The sequence below is a fragment of the Schistocerca cancellata genome, chromosome 4 (genome assembly GCF_023864275.1).
Source record: "Schistocerca cancellata isolate TAMUIC-IGC-003103 chromosome 4, iqSchCanc2.1, whole genome shotgun sequence".
Taxonomy (NCBI): Eukaryota; Metazoa; Arthropoda; class Insecta; order Orthoptera; family Acrididae; genus Schistocerca; species Schistocerca cancellata.
In genome coordinates, this window is record NC_064629.1 from 264,789,977 (window position 1) to 264,817,797 (window position 27,821).

Genomic DNA, 27,821 nt, shown 5'->3' on the forward strand with positions numbered 1-27,821 from the left:
GACAGGTACTAGCAGAAGTAAAGCTGTGAGGGTATGTTGTCAATTGTGCTTGGATAGCTCTCAGCTGGTAGAGCACTTACCTGCCAAAGGCAGAGATCCCAGGTTCAAATCACAGTCAAACACACAGTTTTAATCTAACAAGGGAACCTCCCCATCACACCGCCCTGAGATTTAGTTATAAGTTGGCACAGTGGTAGGCATTTTATATGTAAGTAGGCAAATAGATATGTTGCATTTCACCTGCATCGGTACTGTACAAGACTTTTTAACTCTGGCTTTATGCTGAAAATATTTATTTCTTTAGCAATCCAGGTCTTTTCATGCAGTTTTTAGGATGTCCTTTGTGGGCAAAAACTACACAAGAAGTATAACAACATTTGTATACAGGTGCCCATTTCTTGACTGCCGAAAATGATGGAGAGGCTCATTATAAACATCATCCAACTTCATATTTACTCCTGCGAGTGGTAAAATTACAATTGAAATGAATCTTACAATGGAAGAATATTCCACTTAAGCAATTTGAACAAAATGTATACACTATGAATGCTTTAAACACTACACTAATAAAAATATTCTTCAGATAAAGTTGAAACTTGACTAATGTTATTGCACCTGCAACAAAATAAGAAAAACAAGAAAATTGATCTCATATATGACAGTAAAAACTGCACCCTATGAAAAGGAGATTAACAAAAAATTGAAGCAGCCGAGATGAGGTTTCTGAAGTCACTTCTTAGAATAATGCTAAAAGACATAGTGGTGATTGAAGGTATAGGACAAGACCTACATGTAAAAACAATGACAGAAGTGATTAGACATTAAAGTGGTAGTAAGAGGAGTAGTAGTAGTAGTAGTAGAAGTAGTAGTAGTAGGAGGAGTAGTAGTAATAATAATAATAATAATAATAATAATAATAATGCACCTGCCATGGCAAGCAATACATTTCAATAAAATTGGGAAATGGGATAGAGGGTGGCCAACCAAGGGTTGAAGACAACAGTTTTGTTAAATGCCTTTGGTTATGGAAAGGGGAGGAGGAGGAGGAGGAGGAGGTCATATGTGTGTAAAGCCAAGAAATTTACTCCTAGCTCTCATAGGCTGCATACATGTCACATCACGAGAAGCTGCATTGTGACACATGAGAAACCATTAGTACAGAAAAGACCATATAAAGAGTAGGACTCATTTAAAGAAACCACATTCATTAACCATCTCGAGAATGTTGCATCTTTAAGGAGTTTTATACGGTGTCCATGTATGGTATTTTGAAGAAGCTCCTGCATTTTTGGCAGCCAGGTCAGACAGTGATGTAGCATCTCTGCATGGTGTTTCCTCCTTGATAATATTGATGAATAGAAAGTCACACTCTAGGAATTCTGAGAATTCCTCAATCTACCAACTTCAACAAAATAGATTGAAGAGGACTACTTTTGCTCAACTATTAAGGGACTACAATCTGGTTACTGCCAGCTCAGTCTAAGTATAAATGCAACCATAACCTCCAGTTCCCCTACCACTTGCTTTGTTGTGGTTCTCATATCTGACTGCTTCGTTTCTCTCTCTATGTGACATCTGCCTTAAGTAAACTGACCATGTGTCTCTTTCATCCTTTTAACAAATTTTACACTCTTTGAGTTGTGCTAGCACTTTATGAATATATAATGGGAAGAGATGTTCAAAAGTAATCCCACTCTCTTGGTGACACACAGATTTTGAGTAACAGAGAATGCTACATTATTGGCTTTTCTGAACAGTTCACCAAAACATCTGCATGTTGAGTTATGTGAACTAATTCATAATTCTGTCCAGTGGATAGTTGGAGGAATTGCAATCAACTCAAATCCACCATACCTGGACAACTTAATAACTGAGATAGGAGGTGCTTAAGAGACTGCTCATTAGGAAGTTTTTCATCTCATTAGCATAGGTCTCACATAGAGGTTGAGAGTTTATTTAGAAAGGCTTCTAACATCCAGCAAATCGAGTGAGTAAACCATGATCCCTGCTGTTCAGTGTACTAAAAAGAGGGTTGGGGTGTTAACTAGTTCTCTGTTCATGTAATCACGATCTACCACAGCCAGATACAGTTGACACTGACTGATCTTGCTGACAATTTACTGTCTGGAACAACAAGAGGACCATCTTTGTCTCGAGGTGTGCTACAAATGTAGTCAGTAAGTTCTAACTGATGAAGCACATTGATAAAGATTCTTCAGAGGAAGAAGAGGGAGGGTGAGAATGTTTTATAGTCTAAAGCATAGGGTAATTATACAGCAAAAACTAGACAAGCACAAGTAGGACTCATGCTCCGAGGGTTCCATACCAACTTAATTATGAATATAGATAGTTCATCCACTGCAGGAATCAAGAATCTCAATGATTTTTGCCTGTTATCATAATCAGTACTGGCAAGATACTGAAAAGGTTTCGAGAAAGTTTTAATTTTCAGTTTAAATTTTTTGTGTAACTTCACATTTATTGTAATTTTTCATTTATTTTATTAATGTTGGAATTACAGTAGCATACTATGCTAACTGGCAATTGCAAAACTTCATCTGCTCCTGTCCCTACTGCAATTACTGGTAAGATTTGATGGAAGACTCCAGAGAAGAATACAGTACAGTCAGCCATTTGTGTAGTTACACGAATGTAAAATTGTTCTGTGGACTGCTTCAATGGATATTGTATGGGATGTCAGAATCCCATCTCAAGCAATGGAAATGCACTCTTGCATCAATTACCAGTATTAATTTACTTTGAAACATTACAGGCGCTGCACATACTGCAGGCATAGCCTGTCCAGGAATGTTTGCATGTAGAATGAGCATTTCATAAAGGACCTGAAATCACATGGTGCAGTAGTTGGGCAAGCCTAACACATACCACTACTGGATGGCTAAGGCATCATTTACACTGTGGTAGGAGACTTGACCTCATCAAAGCTCAGCCAATTAGCACAAAATATTTGTAAATTATATTTCTTGTGAATCACTCCACCTATCACTAAAACCCAGATGAAAATCCCTGAGATTTTTGACAAATTATGAATTTAATGTAAGTTTGCAATATTGTTTCATGTGATATAAGTACAAATAAGCAATTTTCAGGTTATTCCATTACTTACTCAACAGGACGTACCCTATAGGTTTTGACTGGAATGACTTAGAAGCTTAAATATTTTCCACTGCCATGGGACTGTAGATCTTAGTATGCGACATAAATTTTCTACTTGATACCTCTACCCATTCCTGACAAAAAGGTGTCTCAACAGTCAGATGGACAACAAAGTGATTCTATAACGATTCCATTTTTACCGACTGAGGTACAGAACTCTAAAAAGCAAAGAAAGTGAGGACAAGACAATAATTCCAGAAAGCAAATTCATTGCAGGGGACTCTTTACAGCATGTAATACTAAAAGAATAATTTTCAATATGGGTCATACACATTAAAAGAGAGATCCAAATAACACCCCCCCCCCCCTGCAAAAATAAATAAATCTGGGGGGTATGGAGGGAGGGAGGGAGGGAGGGAGGGAGGGAGGGAGGGAGGGAGGGAGGGAGGGAGGGAGGGAGGCAGAGGGAGAGGGAGAGCGAGAGTGGGAGTGTGTGTCATCTTTCATGTATCTAACAAATCAGTACTAAAACAATTTTTGGGACTCATTTATGTCTGTTTACAAACTGAGTATACACATTCCTTGAGGAAAATAAGCTTTTCTTAAATGGTTCCGGAAACACACTCCTGTAAAATGCAGTTTCGTTTTTTTACACACAGTATCTTGTAAATACTAGATGCAAGTGCCAAGGTAGTTTCTGTTGTCCTACATTTCTGGACATTAGACACTGGAACAGACTGCCAACTAATAGTTGAGATACCAACATATGAATTAGCTTCTCATATATGTGACTGGTTCCAAGAATTTTTGACTGAAGGAACCTAGTACATTACACTGGACAGCAAATTTTCAACATAAAAGAAAGTGGCATTGCTGTTCTGCAAAGAAGTGCAACAGGAACACTAATGTTCTAAACAAATTACCAGCACACTCAGAGTGTTTGCTTACAGTGCTACTGTCCACGGTCAAGTATCTTCCCTGGGTAATTGTAAGGAAATACACAATGACTTTGTGTACTTGATGAGATAAATGTAAGAAAATGAGTGGTAAGCATCTGAAACATGTCAAATCATCGAAATACCTTGAGGTTTTACTATGAAGTGATATGAATGAATAGGCAAAATGAATAGTACGGAAGATGAATGGGACACTCAGATTTGGTGAGAGGATACTGGGAAAGTGTAGTGCACCTGTTAAAGGGAACAACTACAAGACTCAAATGCACCAAATCCTACAGAACCGTGTCAGTATTTGGAGGTCTTAAGATGTGCTGCTAGGATAATAACAGACTGTGGCACAGATGTTCAACTAATTTAAATGGGAACTGTTTTAAGAAATGCAATATTTTCTACAAACCCTGTCAGATAAATTTAGAGCATCACCATTCAAAGTAAACTGTGCAAACATTCCACTGCTTCCACTGTACATTTCATACAGAAAGAAAGAATAGTGTTTAAAAGTCCCAGTACCACCCAGGTTATTACAGAAGGAGTACAAGCTTTTCAAGGAGCCATTCGTACCTTTGACTTGAATTATTTAAGGAAATCACAAAGTGTAAATCTTGACGGCAGGGTGCAGATTTGACCTCAAAAAAATGGTTCAAATGGCTCTGAGCACTATGGGACTTAACATCTATGGTCATCAGTCCCCTAGAACGTAGAACTACTTAAACCTAACTAACCTAAGGACAGCACACAACACCCAGCCATCACGAGGCAGAGAAAATCCCTGACCCTGCCGGGAATCGAACCCGGGAACCCGGGCGTGGGAAGCGAGAACGCTACCACACGGCCACGAGATACGGGCGATTTGACCTCAGTTCACCCAAAGATGAGTACAGTGTCTTACCACTAACAAGAAGACCATCAGACATGTTATTCAAGCATTAATTAAATGTGTGTCGTGTTCTACGAATTTGTATTTCGGTTGCTTCTATGACCAGTACCACCCGGAATTGTGTTCTGGCACAGAAAGCGATGCAAGTGATATCCAGCAAGACAATTCTGTAATGTATTCTGTAACAAACAGACTACACATTTGAAGAAAGTTTGCAGGAATGACTGATTTAGTAATGAAGTTACTGCAGTGAAAATGAGTATTTTTGAACAATTTTACATGACACACAGTGTTTAATGACGTGTGTGTGTGTGTGTGTGTGTGTGTGTGTGTGTGTGTGTGTGAGAGAGAGAGAGAGAGAGAGAGAGAGAGAGTGAAAGGAAAATGAAAATGTGAGTATGGTTAATTCCATTAGTAAATACAAGGTTAAAAATATACAAAGAATTTTATTTTACAGAGATGAGGGATCATTGTCTATAGCAATATATACTATGTGAACAAAATTATCTTGATGACAACAAATAATATTTAAAAAATAGTGAAATCACCTATCATGTGGAGCACACAGGTAGTGACTGCACAAAAAGGCAGCATGAGAAACAGATTGGTTGTCTTGTTCAGATCACAGATTCACAATATTTTAATATACTTTAGAGTCAAATGTGTAATGGGAGACTTTTGCCTGCTCAACATATTCATGACAACTGTTGCAACATACTGAACTGGAAACATTTTATGGGATGTTAATAACCCAAGAAGCCAGCCACACCTTTTGACTTTGAGAGAGGAATGAATGCCAAAAACCATTTTGAAAGGAAGTTCAGAGATTAATGTCTTGCTGACAATGAGCTCATTAGTGACAAAGCACCTCCTTAGTAGGATAAGGACGACTGCATGAATCAGCCGTGGTGTTACTGTCCTGAAATTTGTCAGAAATGATTTAGAGAAAACAACAAAAACACAAATAAGTAATGACGAGACACAAATTTGAACCTCACTTCTCCCAAATACAAGTTAACTGCACCATCTCATTCAGACACAAAAGATTTGTCTATAAATTGTTATCATCCATTTACACTATTACAAAGAAATACTACAGTGTATAGAAGTTTACCATAACACTTTTTGGTGAAAAGTGTGAAAATTTGATATTCAGAACTACAGAGCTAATGAGTAACATTAAGAATTGCACATCCTGCTACATGTAATGTGTAGTGATCCCAGTGGGCCATGGAACAGTTCACTGGTTCATGAGTGTCTACAGTCAATTTGCAAGCAGCAGTACTAAAGTGTGGCCTGTTTCTAGTGGAGAGGGTTTGGAACACCTGTTATCTTATACAGAAAAGTTACAACAGAGTGCTACAACGTCATTTTCACCCACCTATACTATTGATCACTGAAAGCCAGCTTAGAGTGGAGTATTTATGTTCTAATGTTCCTTACACTGCACATTCATCAGGCTAATTTTATAAAATTATTGTTTTAATAAAACAATTACATTGCTGGGAGCACTGATCTCCATATAAATGTTTTGGGGTGCTGAGAGCCAATCAGACAACATAGGTGCTTAGTTACATCCCCTGTAAAAACAGGAGACGTAACTATCACAAAAGCAAATGATTGAAAAACTGCGTTCAGTTCTGTATCTGAGACATAAAGAGTCACAAGTACCATTTCTGCAGTTTCGACATAATATTTGTACTACCCGCACACTGATTCACTTGTGGCAGAAGGGAAACTGTTCTGCTCCATGCCATAGCCAACTGAGGGTATGTTGAAAGAGTGCTTGTCCATTTAACCCCATCTATCTCAGCCCTGGGCTACAGTGGGACTATCACTCTTCTTCCACAAATGAAACTGCAGAAATTGGACTTGTGCCCTACAGATTTTCAAAAGTGTGTTCACACATTTTTTTATTTTTTACTGTATATGGGTAACAAAATGCTAGAATCTTTATACAATCAACTGTACTCCAAACAAACAAAATAATAATAATGTCACTACAACACCAAAATCAGTTTCGCAAAATCACATATCAACAGCACCCCTAAAATTTAATTCCTGTGGAACACAGTATTAGACTATCAGTACTGAATAAATAATATAGTGTACTGGGATAATTGATAAGTAATAGCTAATGCACAAGCACTATACAATAAAACTTCCATAAATATTGTCACACAATTATTAAATTTATGGTTAAAATTATTATTACTTTATCATGCATCATTATTAAAATTATTAAATTACTTTATAAAAATTATTCATCAACAGTCACAAACTCCCACTCACTCTCATTTTTAGTATACTAGCAGTGTACCAGATAAAATGGAAAACAAAACCAGTCCATATTGCGCAGTCTGGATATTGCTACCCACATTCCAGTATCATGAACTGGAGTTTCAAGCAAAGCATGTGGATTCTCCATTGACTACAACCATGGGTTTTGTGCATTAAAACAAGCAGAGAGGTGGAACCAGACCTTGTCTGTATAAAAGGTGATATCACGAATATCATGGTAGTCCTCTTAATAAAAGATTTAAATCATTTGCAGCAAAGGATTTGCTTTCTATGATCCACATCTTTCAATTCTTGGGCTGTTGTCACATTATATGGGAACAACTTCAATGTCTGCCTACCTGCTTTACGCATGGTCACAAACTTGATGTGTGGCAACTTGCACAATGATTTTGCTGTTGTTACGACATAAAGTCAACAGCTGGCATGCCAGTCGGGACTGACAGAGAAGAGATGGCTGTGAGAAGATGTCAACCAATCACATGCTCATCAACCCCTCTCCAGGATGACATTGCAACAGCAGCGGTCCCTATGAGAAGAGGACATAAGCGCCACACCCGACTGGTTGCAGTCCGGTCGAATAGTAGCTTCAAGATTAGGCACTGTATAGCAGTGACTTAGGATTGTTTATACTGAAGACGATTACTTATTTTATATGTCGCCCTTTGCTTGCGACACATCTGTATAATTGACAAGAGTTAACTATTGTAATCTTTTCCTTTTGTAATAAAACTCATTAATATGATTTGTTTGAATGTTGTCTAGCAATTTGAGAAAGCAGGTTTCCTAGACATCCCAAACTTGACAACTAGGCTGGATTTGACAGCTGAGCTCTGTTGCATAGTCAGAAATATCAAACAACTTATGTTTGTTTGGTTATTACAGTTCATATGGCATCTAACACTAAGCCTGTCTCCCCAAACTTCTCAATAAGTCAATGAACTGCATTACGATGAGGTGCAGCTGTTCCTGAGAATCATTCAGTAAATGCCTCCGGCACTAAATCCACATTTTTATTGCCTTGTCAAAAGACTTGTTCAACTAGAACAACATGTTCCTCAGCTGAAAGCATCACAAGTTAAAAACAAATTGAATATCTCAACACTACACATCACTGCTTTCGTCAACTGAATGAAACAGTTAAATGTTATGCAAAAGTAGAAATAATTAAAAAACCAATCATGTTTCAATGAAAAAACAGTTCTGGCAACTTTGGTTAAAGAAATCAACAACATAAATCCTGTACCCGAGAACTACACACTGTTTGTACAAGTGTTCCGTACAATGTCAAAAAAGCACATTCCAGGAGGCTATAGACAGAACTTCATAACAGGACTCACTGGGGGCACCAAAAACATCTTAGTGAAATACGAAGAACTGTACTCAAATGACCCTAGAGATGAGACAATAGCTTGTGGCACAACTCTTATGAAAGCACTAAGTGAAACAAGGCAAAAGAAATTGCTAGAAACCTTGGAGGAGATGGCCATCACACATAGCAGTATAATTGCATGGAATCTAATCAGACAGCTTGATGGGAATCAAAAAGAAAGCAAAGAAATGGCTAGAGTAACACCTAACTACATTGCACATCAACAAGTACTAGATGGTAGGCTGGATGGCTTGGCTCTGGTACAATTACATAATGAAGGATTACTATCAAATAGTCTCCCTAAAAGCTGAAGAAACATCTATATCCCCTTTTTTGTGGCACACATTAACTAAGGCTTTAATAAAAGTCTCAGTAAACTACTTGCATAAGTCTGTTAGCACACTGAGAATATTCTGTAGATGGGAACACAGAACAAAGTAAGTTCATGGTTCTCCCTATTGGGAACAGGTGTCAGATAAGAAGCACTGTGCATTTCAGAAATCAGAATTAAAATATATTTCAAGACAAAGTGTCACAAACATATGCATATTAGTGACTCAAAGACACCTGCCTTTAGATACCATTTAAAAGAACAAGGACATGCAGCCAATGATATAACAGTTCTTACCTAGTTAACATACAATTGATTTGTTTTTAATACAACATTCCTGAAGGAAAAGAAATTTGCATACATACATCAAGCATACAGGGGATTTTCTCAGAGAGTGATCAGAGTCACCTAACAAGTAGTTCATTGAGAGTTGTATTACTGTTCTGTTACCTGTGTGACATATGTATAATTATATGGCAGATGAATGTATCTAAGATATAACGCAGACTAGCTGACAGTGAAAAACTTACTGTAATGCTGACAGGTGGTACATACACACATCAAAAAAAGTTTTGCATCACCTCGGTTCCAAGATCTGTACAGAAAATTGGAATAGAGGTCAACATAAACATCGTTTCCGACCTTTTTATTGCTCATGAAAACCACACATTGCATGTTGTACCACCATATTGTGAGACCTTCAGAGGTGGTGGTCCAGATTGCTGTACACACCGGTATGTCTAATACCCAGTAGCACATCCTCTTGCATGCCTGTATTCATCATGGCATACTATTGACGAGTTCATCACGGCACTGTTGGTTCAGATTGTCCCACTCCTTAATGGTGATTCAGTGCGGCTCCCTCAGAGTGGTTGGTGAGTCACGTCGTCCATAAACAGCCCTTTTCAATCTATTCCAGGCATGTTCGATAGGGTTCATGTCTGGAGGACATGCTGGACACTCTAGTTGAGCTATGTCGTTATGCTGAAGGAAGTCATTCAAAAGATGTGCATGATGGGGGCACAAATTGTCATCCATGAAGATGAATGCCTCATCAATATGCTGTCGATATGGTTGCACGATCGGCCAGAGGATGGCATTCACATATTGTACAGCCGTTACGGTGCCTTCCATGACCACCAGCGGCGTATGTCAGCCCCACATAATGCCACCCCAAAACAGCAGGGAACCTCCACCTTGCTGCACTCGTTGGACAGTGTGTCTAAGGCGTTCAGCCTGACCGGGTTGCCTCGAAACACATCTTCGATGATTGTCTGGCTGAAGGCATATGCGACACTCACTGGTGAAGAGAACGTGATGCCAATCCTGAGTGGTCCATTTGGCATGTTGTTGCCCCATCTGTACCACACTGCATGGAGTCATGGTTTTAAAGATGAACCTCGCCATGGATGTCAGGAGTGAAGTTGTGCATTGTGCAGCCTATTGCACACAGTTTGAGTCATAGCATGACATCCTGTGGCTGCACGTAAAGCATTATTCAACATGGTGGCACTGCTGTCAGGGTTTTTCCGAGCCATAATCCTTAGGTAGTGGTCATCCACTGTAGTAGTAGCCCTTGGGTGGCCCGAGTGAGGCATGTTATCGACAGTTCCTGTCTCTCTGTATCTCCTCCATGTCCGAACAACATCGCTTTGCTTCACTCCAACCAAGACACCTGGACACTTCCCTTCTTGAGAGTCCTTCCTGGCACAAAGGAACAATGCAGACTGAACCGCGGTATTGACCCTCTAGGCATAGTTGAACTACAGACAACACGAGCTGTGTACCTCCTTCCTTGAAGAATCACTGGAACTGATCGGCTGTTGGACCCACTCTGTCTAATAGGCACAGCTCATGCATGGTTGTTTACATCTTTGGGTGGGTTTAGTGACATCTCTAAACAGTCAAAGGGACTGTGTCTGTGACACAATATCCACAGTCAACGTCTATATTCAGGAGTTCTGGGAACCGGGGTGATGCAAAATTCTTTTTGATTTGTGTAATACACAACAACCTGTCACCAACACAACAGAAAATTTCCAATACATGTGGTTGTGTGCTTCTCACATTGTTTCACATGCACATGCAGGGTTGAGAAGAATAATCTGATAAATTTTGATTGACAGGAACAAGAGAGTATTTCATAGCCTCATGTGTCAAATTAAAATTCAATTTCTAGTTTTAGTTCTGATATATCGACAAAGAAAGTAATCATAGTAACTTGAAAATTATAAATTCACCAAGTGTTCCCTGTTTTTCCTCATGCATTCATAACAACATTTTCAGTTGTTCTTAGACTATGATTTTGTCTTTTTGGTTTCATTTTCAATGACTATGTTCTCCATCAGTTATTCATCCACAGCAATATTGTACGCCTATCAGGAGTAGAGGGTTTTGATTTAAATCGAATTATCTATAACATAAACATCATGTAGTAATTACGGAATTACTATTTTTAAACTTGGCTTTAGCCACAAAAAGCATGATACTCACTGGACCAACTCATAATAGCTACAAAAATGGTAGGAAGAGTGCTACCAGGCAACAACCATCCTGCCTTTTCACTGAAGTTTGGCAGTTGAGTCAATACACTGACGAACACAAAATTGTCATACTATTTTGCTTGGTGCTGCATATGATCTTTCTAACATTTACACAAGTTCTTTGCTATGCAGTTGTTCAGCATTCATGGGGCACATACTGATAATGAGAATTTAGTATATTGTAAACATCAGCCAGTTACATGGGCATATGTTGCGTGTACATGTGAAGTGAGCTCCAAGTATTTATTGATATGATGATACATGGTACTGGTTTGTAATTATTTTTTTTATGTTTTGTCTTTTGTACTTCTTAACACAGACAATTTACTACACTGCTTTGTAATTATTTTTAAAAATATGTTTATCTTCTGCAAACAGGGCTGCTCATTACAGGCTGTAGACAAACTCTGCTCAAGTAATGAAACAAATTATTATATACAGCAGCCACAGTCAATATTTTATTGAAAATAATATTGTTCCAACAAATGAATGTTCTGAAGCTCAATTACATGTGAATACACATCTTACAACACTATGTATCTGCAAGGGTCTGGAACCTGATTAATCTAATCTGTCTCAGTACTCTTCCTCCCTATTCATTGGGCATCATTTCCCCCTCTTACTGAAACTAGAAAACCTTTAAATTAAGTTTTTGTCTCATCAACAATTCTTCGCATGAGTACATGCAAGCACAATTCACTTACTTTAATAGTTTTGCTTATCCTTCCTCGCACTTTTCTCATCACTTCAAGATCCTTCGTTGTAACAAGTATTTTACAGCCAATGTCAAATGCATCAATGACATCACTTGAGGCAACATCATCTAATATAAGAAGACCTTCTCTTAAATCTTTATCTGTGTAGTATCGTGTAAGTGTTTCTCGGAACCAAGTCAGATTCATAAGTTCCTGCCTCTGAAATTCATCAGGAAACACTCTCCCTGTAGCTTGCAACTTGCACAAAAGGTGATTCACATGAGACAAGACATTACTTCCAGAATCACCCACACTCAGCCAGAAAACGCAGTTCTGAAAAACAAAAGCATTATTAAATAATACTACTGGTACTCTAGTACTTTTACATATTTAGTGAAGAATCAAAATGTGTATACATTCAATTTACACCACATTTACCCTTTCATTTCCCACCAAATAAATTAATTATCATCTCTAGCTCCATTAGCTTCACAAAACATATGAACTGCATAGTAAGTTAGTTGATTTGATGGTGAAAATAAACACAATACTTGTAACACCTTAGAATTACTGACAAAAGTGGAAACTTTACGTATGTGTGGGAATAAATACACTATAACTGATGTTATTGAAGATAATTATAGATAGTCACTAGTATTGACTAAATTTAAACATTTCCATTTTTCTAAGTATGGAATTTGCAGCAGCTCAGAGTGGCTTGATTGAGAGTACCAGCAGTATTTATTTTACCAACCAAAAATGAAGAAGAAAACAGAGCTTGTTACTATAAAATTTGTAGGAACTCGCACTGAAAGATCTTAACTTCCTCAGAATTTGGTGTCTGGAAAGTGTAGGAAAATAATAAACAGTTTAAGTATACCATTGCATACACTTGAATTGTAAGCTGTGATGCACTTTGCTGCTTTGGAGCAGAAACTTTTTCATTAACATTATTTGTAATAATTTACATATTATTTAGACTTTGAAACTAATGTTTATCTTTTACGACATTTTTAACATCTGTGTAAATTAGTTGTTTCTTTTGTAGAATACCTTGTTACAACACAGTTCTCGATATACAGTACCAAAATCTCTGACAAATGTTGTGTTTGGCAGTAGTTACACGAGAATAAGCATTTATGAAGTAGTTACAAACTATAAATAATTGTGTCTGAGGCAAGACAACTCATCCATGCTTAGCATATGAAACAGTGAGCGATGACTAGATTAGAAGAAGAGAGGCAGTCTATAGCATTAAAAGCTGCTATAATATCAATAAACACAAAAGATTACAATGTCCAATTAGTTTAAAAGTGAAACTTTTATTTATCTCTCCTTAATTTCTCACTTAAGTAATAATTTACTATCCTCTTGATATTACAGCTTGAATTTAAAGTCTCTCCCTAATAAAATACTGATAAACCAAATAGAAGAATGAAAGCAATAGACTGAGTAAAAAGTAATCACGATAACAGGCAAAAAAGATGTTCTATTACTGTTCTGTAGCATATGGAATCAATCATTAGTGTTAGTTAAGTTATGATTCACTGGAAGATGTCTTAGAAAATGAAACTCATATAAAGACAGGCTTCTTCCAAGTTTCTCAGCCAACCCATTCTTACATTTTTTTGCTACACATGGATTCTTAAGAAAATAGGATTAACAGAAGGGACATGGGAGGTTTGAAGAATAACAGTATATCAATGGTTTGTTTAGTCAGAGAAAGTGTTTCACGGTTAGATCCAAACTTCATTGTCAGCCATTAAAAGAAAGCATTGTGTATAATGAAAGTGTTCTATTAAAATTACAAGTGCACACATTTCGAAGAGAAAAAGGGAAATATTGTTACTGCACACCATACACAGTACAATCATTCATTGACCATATATTTCTGATGATTATATGAGGATAGAATAATGGCAATGGTAGCTAAATGCTCTTCATCAAATCCTGTGCAGTGCCTTACAGACAACACAAAGAAGTTCATCACCTAATCATTAAGATGATAAAATTAGATAAATTCAGGCTACCACAAAGACATATAGGAAGTCATTCTTCCAAAATACCACGGACGTTGTTTACATTTCTTCCAAAGGAATGTATTTGTGTTTTTCCTTCTGTTCTATACACCCAGTCCTCTTTGTGCTTTAACATTAAAGTCAAATAATACTCCATGTTATGGCTCACACTATATTTAGGGTGCAGAGTCTCTCCTCCTCTTCTGACATCTGCTTATTGTCTTACCACTTCCCTCCCATGATACAAAAAACAATGATCCCAAAAGTTACTGTTTACTTTGTGTGAGCTTGTTAGCTACTGCAAGACATGCATTCTTTGTAGTCTCTCAGTACTGTGGAAGAGCCTCTGCAGTTCATAAAGAAAGGAAAAGCCATTGCCATTGTTTAAGCTTTGAGTCACTCTGTAAGGTATGCTCAGATGGTGTAACTACTAATGCGCAACTCTCAAATGGTAAGGACCAAGGCTTGTATCCTCGTCTGGAATGCAGTTTTCACCTTTAGGCAACCAAGGCAGCACATATACTACTTACAGAAAAAATTTACAAAAAATATATAGCCAAACTTTTAGAACAACCATCACTGGTTTTGTATACAAGAAACTTGTCTGATTTTTTTAAATTTTATCTGTTTTTATGGCTAACAAGTTTCCAAGCAATTCTCCTCTCTATTACTTTGTTACTGGCATGTGTTCCAACTTTTTTTCCCTTTTCCACTAAGGTTAATTTTTTAGTATTTTCTTAATATTTAAAGTCTTTCTCCAGTTTTACTCATCTGACACTCAACTCATCCTTGTTTTCCAGTAATTTGTAAATACCTATTACAGCCATTTTCATTTGTCACTCTCTCTCTTTAGGCAAATACATCTCTATTTAATACTCAAATTCTATGTGAAAAGATAAATAATATCCTTCTTTCTTCTCCATGCCTCTTACACATGTTACACTGCTGTTATGTGGCCAAGCCACACAAATTATGATGTATACAAATTACTGATGAATGAGACTTTCGTATTCTATAGAAAGAAATTAATTATGCACTGTTTAGTACATCCTCAGAAACTCTTCCCGAAGTACCTGAGACATCTCAAATGTTTAGAAGTTTAGTGTTCTTCAATTTTTATTTTATTTGCCTAAGTGCAAAGCTCCAATGATAGCCAACATCACTGGCCAACATACATACCTACCTTCCTGTCCTGAGTTTGCAACTCATATACACTCATTAAAGTTTCTCTTTCAGTGGTAATATGAAGATAATCAGTGTAAGACATATGGGAAATATAATTTGCCTATATGAGAAGATTAAGATTTAACATCCCTCTACAAAAAGGTTATTAGAGGTGGAGCATAAACTTTGATTGAGAAAGAATAAGAGAGGAAATCAGCAATGTCCTTTAAAAAGGAACTATCCTTTCCAAAGGAACTATGCTGGCATTTGCCTTGAGTGATTTAGGGAACCACGGACAGGCCAGATATGGGAGGACAGAAGTGAATTTGAATGGCTGTCCCCTAAATGAAGTCTAGTGTTTCACCATTTGCGTCACATTGCTTTGTAAAATTCTTCAATGAACCATGCACTGAATACTTGGTACTCTTCTCTACAGCAGTCTTAAACCAAATTAAAGTTATTGATCAAAACCCTCCAATTAAACAGTTACCACCAGATCAATATGATCTGTCTCTTTTCAGTTAATTGTCCAAGAGAATACACCTACATTTCATTTTGCAGCAGAGCAACACTCCACATGCTGTGATATAATGGATAATGGGAACTATTTGTGCTCTTTAATGAAATACCTCAAAATTCTGGCATGTTTTAAATTTACATGGGGAAAATTATACAGAAATACACAATTATGCAATGAAAACAAGTAAACAATTTACGTAGTCATTCACAAACATGCAACATCAGGCCACTGTGTGTGTGGAGGGAAAGAAAGAGAAGTGGTCCCCAGGTAGGAAAGGGGGGGGGGATGGAGGGAGGGGGGAGAGGGAGAGAGGGAGGGAGGGAGAGCACTCTGCTGTTTTTATATGCCAACTTTGTGTGTGTGTTCAAACAATTTTTATTTTCTGCCCTGGATTTACACAAGCATATTATGAGAGTTCATTTCACACGAATTCCAATCAACAGGAAATGGGACTAGGATTAATGCATTGTAACAATCAACCTCTTTTGAAATGAACACAGCTTTCCCATGTTATCCTGCATAGTGATCCATATAGCTCCAAATTCCTTCTGTTATTTTCCATCTGTTAATATGTTCCATTTCCAACAATGGAAGGAGCAAAGGTAACTGCTCACAGCACAAATAAAGCATTTGACTGTTGTCAGGTACATCAATAAAAATGAACTTTTGGAGAAAGTATGTTACATCCCGGAAGGTTACATGAACAAGTGAAAACACTCACAGAAAGTATGCATTAGCACAGTCTATTTGGAAAGTAACAAAGCATTTGTTCATAATGCATGAGTTGTGTTAAGTGATGACAACATCCAACAAATGGCATTGCAAGTGCCTGCACCAATATCACCAGAAGATGTAAATGGACTCATATAAAATATTGAATATTGTTAAAAGATTGTAGGTTTGAGCACACAATGTAAGGCTGCAGGAGAGGCAATGTGGAAATATTGCTGTAGGCTATGAAACATGGGACTCTTATGTTCCCAAATGCTTTGAAAATTTTCTTATATGAATTACATTTTTTAAAAAATTTATAAATACAAAAAATTAACAAACCTTTAAGATTAAGGTATATTCTTGGGTATTACTGCATGATCAGTGATTACAGTTCAACGACCCGCCCTTAATTACAATGGCCAAATTTTGATCAACATGGTAATTCTGGGGAAAAATTATAAGTCTGAAAAATTTTCATTTACGTTTGTATATTCTCAGACAACTGATCTGTCACATAAGTGTAGTTAAAGCATAAAAAGAAAGGAAAATCCCAATGTAATATACATATATTGACAACACCAATTCAGATCTCAGTACAAAATCTGTGAAATGGTCAAGAGAGGCAGTGAAGTCTGACAGTCTACACAAAACCAATATAAAAAAAAGGGAGAGACACTAAGGCAGCAAGAGCATTACAAATTAACATACAATTTGCAAAATTGCTGAATAATTTATTCAGCAACTTTGCTCCAACTACAATACCTAGTATACTAATTCTTGGGCTTCGAAATGGTCATCTAATACATTAATAAATAGAAAATAAAGCTCCTGTATTCTCAAATGAGACAAGTATAGGTGCACACAGTTTCAGGTGTCAAGTTTCATCAGATCTTATTCAAAAGAAATATTTTATACCATATAGCATCTATGAGGAAACTTTTAAAATGTGTGAAAACTGTATGCGCCTGTTCATGAGGAAGTACATGGCAAATAACAGTTTTCACATGTTCTCAAGGATGACTGCTCACGCAAATGAATATGCACATCTATACTGGTGCAAAACTCAAGGAAGCAAGTAACTTTCACATGATGTCTCCCTGTCAAGTAACATAGCTTGATGAAACTTGGACCATATATAGAAAGAACTGCTACAGTATAGTACAGAAGGTAACTGAAAGAAATACACGAGATGAACAGAAATGACACTTTTACTCAAAAACAGTAGTTGCACTAGAGTCACTGTGATTTATAATGGTCACCTGGACAAAGAAAGGTGGGACACCATTCTTAATAGTGTGTGCAATCACAACGGACAGCAATGCATGCTTCACAACACGGTCCCATGCTGGCTGTAAGGTTGGCAAGGAATTTTTGTGGTAGGGCTTCCCATTCTTCCAGCAGTGTGGTTGACAACTGCTGGAGGGTCATTAGTGCATGTACTCCCATAAGCCTCCCCTACGCATTCCACACATGCTTGATGGGATTTGTGATGGGGGAATGGACATGTCAGTCCATTTATCAAATATCCTCTCATTCCAAGAGCTCCTCCACCTGTGCTGTTCAAAGCAGTTGCACACAAGTTATCCATATAAATGAGGTCAGGGCAGAATGTACCTCAAAAAAGACAAGCATGGGGAAGGAGTACAGCCTCTCTGTAACACTGACCAGTGAATGTACTGTGTTCACACATTTGGAGGTCGGTATGCCAATGCAACATTATGCCTCTCCACACCACAAAACCTGGACCAACAAAACAATTATGTTCAACAATCTTCCTAGATGCATTACGTGTTCCCACTTGCTGTCATTTGAGAGCATGTACTGCACTGTCAAACATGATCATTTTGGTGGTTCAGGCACTTTGGTGCAAGGAGGCATAATGTTGCTTGGGCATACTGACCACCAAATCGTTTAACACAGTATACTCACCAGTCAATGTCATTTTGACAGTGTACTCCCTCCTCACGTGCATTTTTTGAGGGGTGCATTCGGCTCTGACTTCATTTTTATTGGTGACAATGCATGGCCGCATTGAAGAGTGCACGTGGAGGAGCTCTTGAAACAGGAGGGTATTTGGCAAATGGACTGGTCTATCCTTGCCTCTGACTTAAATCCCATCAGACATGTGGGATGGATTGGGGAGATGTACTGCAGCACTTTCACATGCACTAATGGCCATCCAGCAGTTGTCAACTGCATTGATGGAGGAGTGAAACACTTTGCCGCAAAAACTCCTTACCAACCTTGTGGCCACCATGGGAGCACATTGCAAAGCATGCATTGCCACCTGTGATGATAACACACACTATTAATAACCATGTCCTGCCTCTTGTAATGTTGAGGGGAACAATGTAGTAGCTCTTTTTACGTATGGTCCAGGTTTCATCAAGCTATGTTACTTGGCAGTGACACATCATGTGATAGTTATTAGGTTGGTGCATAAGTTCATAACATTTCTTGTTTTGCATGTTGGTATTCTAGATGCTATGGGTTTACTTATCAACGGTAATTTTTTATTTGTAGTTCAGTGTTGCTATTTGAGTTTACATACTGTCATTTTGTCACCTGGAGATAGTGAGTGGAGCTGTGGGCACTAGGATGGAGTGGCCAGTGGGGAAATTGGAACATTTCTGACATATTCTTCGGTTTGAGTTCACTACAAGGGTGACAGCAGTGGAAGCAGCCAGAAACATTTGCGCCTTGTATGGGGATAATGCCATTGGACAGAGCATGGCAAGAAAATGGTTCTCTCTTTTTAAAGAGGATCCTATTGACATTAATGACTCTCCAAATTCAGGAAGACCTTTGGGGTTTAAAAAAGATCGTTTGGGGGAAAGATCAAAAAGTGGGTGTATGGGTACACATACTCTAAGCTAAAATCACAAAAATCCATATGTGCTTTCCTCGTCATCAATTGGCTCATGAACAGCACTGACCACTCCTATCCTGTATTGTTGCTGGTGATGACAAATGGTGTCTTTATGCTAACATAAGGAAAAGAAAGGAGTGGTTGAGCACAAACAAAGCAGCAACTACCAGTACAAATACCTGTGTACATCCATTGAAGATAATGTTATGCATCTGGTGGAAAAGCATGAACTACAGTGAAACCCTGCCTTTACACTTTTCAAGGGGTTTCAAAAAAATTGCGTAAGATACGGGAAAATGTAAAATGTGGGAAATAATGTTTTAAGCTGTAAAAGTTACGTATAGGATACCGTCTTGCATTTCTGTACTTTATGTATGGTATATTTACACAACAGGCATCAAAAGACATGTCAAGAACTTGTTTATTAACTAATAAAGGTTTATTATCAAATAAAAACCGCTGATGTAACTGAAACTGATAACCGTCTAGGAAGTGGAAAGTTTTACTGTTTCATACGTCATAATTGACGTTTTTGAAAGCCTACAGCTGTCATTCATTATTTAAATAACGAAGTACTGCACTAGTTACATATTTTCATGCTTAGCATGATGCGTTTTGAGAATTTTTTCTCACTGTCAAGAGCAAATAGGTGCATAAGTAATTTGTGAGGTTATCGGGTACTGTGGCTCCTCAGTTATGTGGGAAACCATACACACGCAAACTATCACTCACATTGTTTGTTTGTGTGACATTACAAAAAATACATACGTAAATACTGCACTTGACAGCGAGAATAAATTCTTGAAACATGTTTTGTTCAGCATGAAAATAATACATAACTGGTGCTGTGTTTTAACTAAAACGCAACGCAAAGTGAATAACGGTGTCAACTAGTGCTACAAATGGCCAAATGCCGAAAAACGCTAAATATTGTTCAACAAAGGTGTCACGATGATCACGACAATCAAGAAACTATGTTTGCGCAGTAGAGACAGTTTGGAAATGGTTGTGATTGGTCATGATATTGTTATTCGAACGAACCTAGTTACTCCCAGCAGTCACCATGCCAAGTAGAGCTTGGCAGTGGCAGGAGATACGGCACGAATTGTTCCAACTTTTACACATTTGCACATTCAAATCCGATGAGTAGAGCACCCTGGTGTTAAGAAACCTAACCACGTAATATTTGTAGACACTACTGGACGGCCAACGTCAGTTTTTTCTCCACAGAATTTTTTTTGTAATGCGTAAATTGTGGGAAAATTATAAATATGTTGACACAAAATCAGGTGCAAATTAAAATTGTGGACATAGCAAATTTGACGAGAATGATAAAAAATGTTGTAAACGGCAGGAAAACATTAATTTTGGGTACGTAAAAGCCACGTTATACTGTACTTCCCTGAGGCGTAGTTATGAATATTGACATTTATTGTCAACAACTGAGACATGCTGCAGATGCAATCGAAGAACAATGACCTGGAAGACTGTGTGAAGTGTTGCTACTCCATGATACCACCCCCTCACATTCTGCTCGACTGACAAAAAACACTATACAGGAGTTGGATTGGGAAGTCATTCCATACCACCTTACTCATGTGATCCTGCACCCGCAGATATTCATCTTTTCTGCTCTCTACTGAACAACCTTCAAGGAACTTCCTTCCCTGATTAAAATGAGCTCCGAACATGGCTCGATGAGTTCTTTGCCTTATTTGTTGTGTTTATTAAACTTATGGACAAATGCTATGAACTTATGCACCAACTCAATACTTTTGTCCTTAAGTTCTGCATACTAGTGTACTCTTTGTTAGTAAATATTCCTGCTAAAACAGATCTGTTTGTTAGAGAGGAAACTCCCCTGAACAATGAGGTAGTCATCATGTTTTGTTTTAAAGATTATTTCGTTCTCTCTAATGAATGTACTTTGTGTATGGAATACATGTTTGTATAACTTAAATAGGTTTGCTTTTACTATTTACAAAATTTACAGGTCACAAAGTGAGCTAAGTGCAACAAACAGTTTTGAATTACTCTAAAACTTTATTAAACTTTATGCCATAAATAATGTCAGTTTCATAGAAACTATATGTGAAGTAGTAGCAATGTACAACACAAATTTGCAAGTACAGTTTTTACAATTTATACTTCATGAGGCATTCCACGCACAATTTACATATTTATTCTTAGACATAACTACAGTTGGCAAACTGAACCAAATATCTGTTCAACAGTATCCAGTACACTGACTCAATCTATGCACTACCACTGGCATTGTTCACAAGGTCTATTCTCTTCACTGTACGCTTCATTTACACAAGTTTCATAACACACCACTTGCTTTGAAAAGATAACCCACAACTGAAATAAGTATACTGAAAATTCTCTATGCTTCTATACTATCAACATGGTGATCAGTCCCTGATGAGATTGTAAGCTCGAACTGAAAATTTCATTTGATGATATCTTCAGCAAACATGTTAACTTAAATCCAATATCTCGAAACGGGTTAGCAGCTGCCAGTCTTTGTACTCATCCTGTGGAGAATGGTATGCACTTAACACTTCTATCAAACAACACAAAGTATCACATATAATTTATTAAATATCAAAATGATCCAGAAATGCCTAATATGATTACATTAACCACACCAAACACATTTTCAAACACATTTCAACGACATTTTTGAGCAAGCTTCACAACTATTTTAACAAATTCCACGTATTTTATAATGTACGCTCCTATCTAGTAGTATTATTGTAATCTACTATCAATGTAACAAAAAGTTCTGTACCTACTAACCTTGAAAGATTTAGTAACCAGTGGAAGATACTCCACAGCAGCTGCAGCTAAGCAGGACTTCCCACTACCAGTCATTCCATGCAACACAATATAATTGCCTCGAGTTAAAGACTTTAAACTCGCACGTAGCTCCAGAAGCTGTGAAGGAAAAGACAAATAACTGTTCATGAAGTTTTTCCAATATTATCATAAATCCACTGAAAAATTTTTAGTGTATAGTGAAAATAAAATTCTGTGAGCGTGATCTTATGACAAATTTAGATTCTAATAATAAATACTCATACACAGCTATATATAAAGGAAGAACATGTGTTGAAAGTAAAATCTCTACTCAGATATTGTAGTAAATCTTTTGTATGTGGGAATGGATGAAAACAGAGAAACATGGTGCATTCCAAAAGATAAACAGCAGATGTAGGCTGCTTTTAAGTCCACTAAAATGACAGCTGTCTGCCCTGTTTTCAATTTATGCACTGTGCAGATTTTGCAATATCTGTTTCAGATACTGCTGGTAAAAATGTTTCTTGTGTCCTCATTACTAATTATCTTTGCCTTTTTACTTCACTTCCCCGATTTTTTTGTTACCTATCTTAAAAATGTATATGAAATTAATTTTTAAGGGTTGTAAACTTGATTACCTAACAAGAACATCATTGTTTTATATTAACTTCACTTCCAATTTATTATAACATTCAGTTTGTCAATGAAGCTTATCATCTCATCTTTTCTGTCTGACACAGTGACTGTTAGTTGTTGACATGGTCTATAATATTCATTCATAACTGTCTCAAGAGTAGAGCTGTACTCTATCAAAATTACAGTTCAATAGTTTGGCACACTTACATGAATGACATAGTAAATGGTACGATTACCAGTAGTATTGGTAGGGATAGATACAAAAATGAATGTGTAAGATAGAAAATGGGAGCTGATGACACCTCTCTCTCTCTCTCTCTCTCTCTCTCTCTCTCTCTCTCTCTCCCTCCTGATAACAAGAAAAGCACATCATTCAGTATTAGTTGTTTATATCCTTACAGAATATAAACTGCATTTTATGCATAATAAAAATTACTTGATCGTGTAGCTTCTGCACTTCTATACAACCAAAGCAATTACTTTTGATGCAAGTATAGTTTACATGCACAAACACAACAAATATATGATTATTGTTGTTACTTTGTACTCAATAGACTGTTCTTCATCATGATCAAAGGCAAGAGTTTCCTGTTATTCCTGATAAATGCAAAAGTTCATTATGAATAACGGGGTAATGTTTTATGTAAGTTCAATGAAGTATTGAAGTGATGTTTGATATATTTTTGTTCAGTTTTTTTACGTCATTCAGAAAATTGCATTTTCTAGTGCTACATGACGAATCTGTACTGTTTTCTTTATTTTTACTATAACATCCCTCTGTTTCACATTACAAATCAATAATTTTTGAATAAAACCCTAATTAAGCACTGACAATATCAGTTTTTTTGTAAATACTGTTTATTCCAAGTAACAGACAGGAGGATAATTGTGTAGAACAAAAATGTTCCACATGTTACCTGGACCTTTTCACTCACTGATTTTCCCAACAGTTCACCACTCCTGGTTTTTAGGGGAATGTAGTAAGACACTAATCGTATACATAAACAAAGCGATCTTTATGAGGTAATGCCCAACAGGTATGCAACACATCCAACATACAGGTAAGACCTTAACTGGCCAAAGCTATGAGGAAAACTACCATAGTCTACACTTACTAACAGTAGTTTCACAACTCTGCTCATGAGGAATGCATGGTGTCCCCCCCCCCCCCCCCCTCCTAAACACACACACACACACACACACACACACACACACACACACCATTTTCCATTTTTTTTCTGACAGAACTTATTTGTTTATTCATGTAGGGATCATCTTTCAATGGTATAGAATTTGTCACCATAACGAAACGAAAATAAATAGTTCAGAAAACACACACACACAGAATATATATGGTTTTTTTTTTTTTTTTTTAAATTAGGATACGATGGCCTAAAACTTTATTTGCATATTCGTTCTGGAACTGTAAGCGGTAGAGTTAGGAATTCCCTCCCCTCTCTCCACTGTTAAACTTCACAGCTGAGAAATTTACATACATCCTGTACTCAGTTCTCACCTCCCACTTTGCCTCATTAAAACACTTATTTGTGACTACTACATTTTTCAGTTCCACAGTACACCTCTATGTTTATCAATTTCCTTTTTATCTCTCTTCCACTTTTTCCCTTTGTTAAATTAGTTTTGTTTGATTGTTTCTTTCTTTTACCTCTGCTGCTCTACATATTTGTATCATCTACATACACAATAATGTATCCCTTATCTCTTGTTTACGAACTCCCCTCTTTGTCAATTCTGAATATCCAGTTTTCTAACTGGATCCGTTGCAGGCAATTTGTTTGTTAATATCTCTCCTCATTTTCTGTTGAATATCTAGATCTAGATTTTTGCAACCTTTCCCTTTTTGCCGTATGTAAGATTTTGTTAGCTCAAAAGTTAGTCTTTTGCCCTCTCATCAATTTTTTTAACAAGTAGGTTATTGAGACAATGGTTCATGCCACATTATTGGAAAACGGCTTTAGAAACATGTTATCAAATGCAGACATACTTGCAGATGTTTACATCAGGTACAATAATTAGCAGCTGACTTCAAACCTAAATAAATATAATGTAATGCATGGAAAGAGAGAAAACAATTCAATGTTATTTGAGAATGTAATCAGTCCCAGGGATTAGTCACAACCTTCATGTATCTATGAGATACTGTCCAGAGTTATTTAAGGTGGACTGACCACATAAATATAGTCTTGGGGATGGCAGATGACAGAGATACAGATTTACTGAAAGAATTCCATGGACATTTAATCCACACCTGACAGAGGTTGCTTACAAAACCGTTGTTCAAGCAGTTCTTTAATATTGTTTGTTGGTCTGGGAGTCTTACCAAGTTTGATGAACAAAAGAGAGAGCCAAGAGTTAATCAAGAGGCTGGTTTAAACAGTATGAGAGAGTTACAGAAATGCTTATCCAACTGCAGTGGAGGAGATTACAAGAAGACATTCCACATTGCGGAGAGTCCCAAAGACACTCATAAAATTCCAAGACCCCATGATTGAAAATGACAAAAGAAACACACAACCTCCTTCAGCATGCATCTCTTGTAATCATCGCAGAGCTAATATAGAGAAATTAGGGCTCATATGGAAAGACCCTGCGAGACTTTCTTCCCATGTACCATCTATAAACAATAGGAGCAAGAAGGGTGCATGTTCACAAGCTCTTTGTGACATAAGAGAATTTAACAAAGAATGCAGAACCATCTCTGAAATCATCTCTTATAGTGGGAATATCATCTTAGCAAATTTTCACATGACAACTTTCACATTTTCAACTGTCCCCTATGATTTAAATTATTACAGTTCACACACCAGTATATAAATAACCCCACATCCATGTATCCACCCATGAATGGAAAGGAAAGTTATTAATGGATGACTTTCGATACTCAGCAGTGAAGAGAGAAGTAATAACACCTGAAATACTCAACAAGAATGATCATCATCATCATCATCTTTTAAGACTGATTATGCCTTTCAGCGTTCAGTCTGGAGCATAGCCCCCCTTATACAGTTCCTCCATGATACCCTATTCAGTGCTAACATCGGTGCCTCTTCTGATGTTACACCTACTACTTCAAAATCATTCTTAACCGAATCCAGGTACCTTCTCCTCGGTCTGCCCCGACTCCTCCTACCCTCTACTGCTGAATCCATGAGTCTCTTGGATAACCTTGCTTCTCCCATGTGTGTAACATGACCCCACCATCTAAGCCTGTTCGCCCTGACTGCTACATCTATAGAGTTCATTCCCAGTTTTTCTTTGATTTCCTCATTGTGGACACCCTCCTGCCATTGTTCCCATCTACTAGTAACTGCAATCATCCTAGCTACTTTCATATCAACAAGAATGAAGCAGCTAAAATTATTCTATAACTTAAAATAATAATAATAATAATAATAATAATAATAATAATAATAAACCTGAAAATGGGATATGCCAGTATTATTTCCATCTCTAAGCTTGTTATCTGAGGTAATTTGGAAAAATGAATGAAATCCTATAGACTGGTTAACAGCTCTGATAAATACAGTGGAACCTCACATAGTGAGCATAATTTGTTCCAGACTCCTACTTGTCATGCGAAACACTCGTTAAGCAAAACAATTTATCCCATATAAATTAATGTAAAATGCGATAATGCATTCCATGCAGAGAAAGTACTAAAAGTTTTATCTTATTCATACCATTTGTTATATAGACAGTATTATGTACTTTATTACTCATGGTAGATAACTAATGGTTTTTTTTACTAGGAAGCTACCTATAGTAATTTGTTTCTGTCGACATGTCAACACTTGACGAAAATGCAACACAGCGTTATTGTCAAATAAATTTGTAGGGTGCACAGCCACTGCTTTATTGGGGTGACAATGCAACTGATTCCTATACTTTCAGCATTTCTCTTTTTGTGCCCGAAGATTTCTACCTTTGCTGTTATTGCCTTCTCCTCCTCCTCCTCCTCCTCTGAGGAACTCCTGGTCACAACTTCCTGCTGTGAAACACGCTGCAACTCCATAAGCTTTTCAGTGTCATTTCTTGGCTGTGATCTTCCACAAGCTCATTGATATCATTGTTATCCACTTCTAGTCCCATGCTCTTGGCCAAAGACACAGTCTCACTGACTACAGGCTCCACAGGTACTGACTCAAATACCTCACAGTCACATTCAACAACACACTCGGGCCAACGATTCTTCCAAGCAGAAGTGAGAGTTCTCTTGGTAACCTCTTCCCACGGCTTCTCAATCATCTTGACACAGCCAACGATGTTGCAGTGATATTTCAAAAACACTCTGAGAGTGAGACTGGTAGCTTTAGTCAACTCAAAGCAATGCTTGAAAAGTGCTTTAGTATAGGGCTTCTTTAAGTTAGAAATAATTTGCTGGTCCACAGGCTGGAGTAACAGAGTGGTGTCGGGAGGCAGAAATTGGATCTTGACGAAATGAAATACTTCAAGGAGGTAGTCTTGTAAACCTGGTGAATGGGCAGGAGCGTTATCCATAACAAGAAAGACATGGGGTGACAGATTCATCTTGGGCAAATATATTTTCACCGAAGGACCAAACACTTCATTAATCCAATCTCTCTCTCTCTCTCTCTCTCTCTCTCTCCACACACACACACACACACACACACACACACACACACACACAAAGAGAGAGAGAGAGAGAGAGAGAGATCGCATGTCACCCTAGCCTTGATGGACCTCCACTGAAATTTAACCTGCTCTTCTGGACTTTATACTTCTTGAAGGCTCATGGAGTTTCTGAATGGTAAATACGCAGCAGTTTAATTTTCAAATTGCCGCTTGCATTGGCACAGAATAGCTGTGTGAGACGGTCTTTCATTGGCTTGTGACCAGGCAATGCATTTTCCTCTGCTGTTATAAA

At 37.4% G+C, this 27,821-nt stretch overlaps 1 protein-coding gene across 1 annotated transcript in view; it reads right to left on the minus strand.

The window, feature by feature from the left end:
* The window catches only part of LOC126185151 (apoptotic protease-activating factor 1), a 277,026-nt gene that overhangs the window by 216,029 nt on the left and 33,176 nt on the right, over positions 1-27,821 (minus strand). The window contains exons 3-4 of the mRNA XM_049927997.1: positions 22,280-22,417; positions 12,202-12,525 (exon numbers count right to left, since the gene is read on the minus strand). Coding sequence (XP_049783954.1) covers positions 12,202-12,525; positions 22,280-22,417 — 462 coding nt within the window. The remainder of the gene's footprint in view (positions 1-12,201; positions 12,526-22,279; positions 22,418-27,821) is intronic.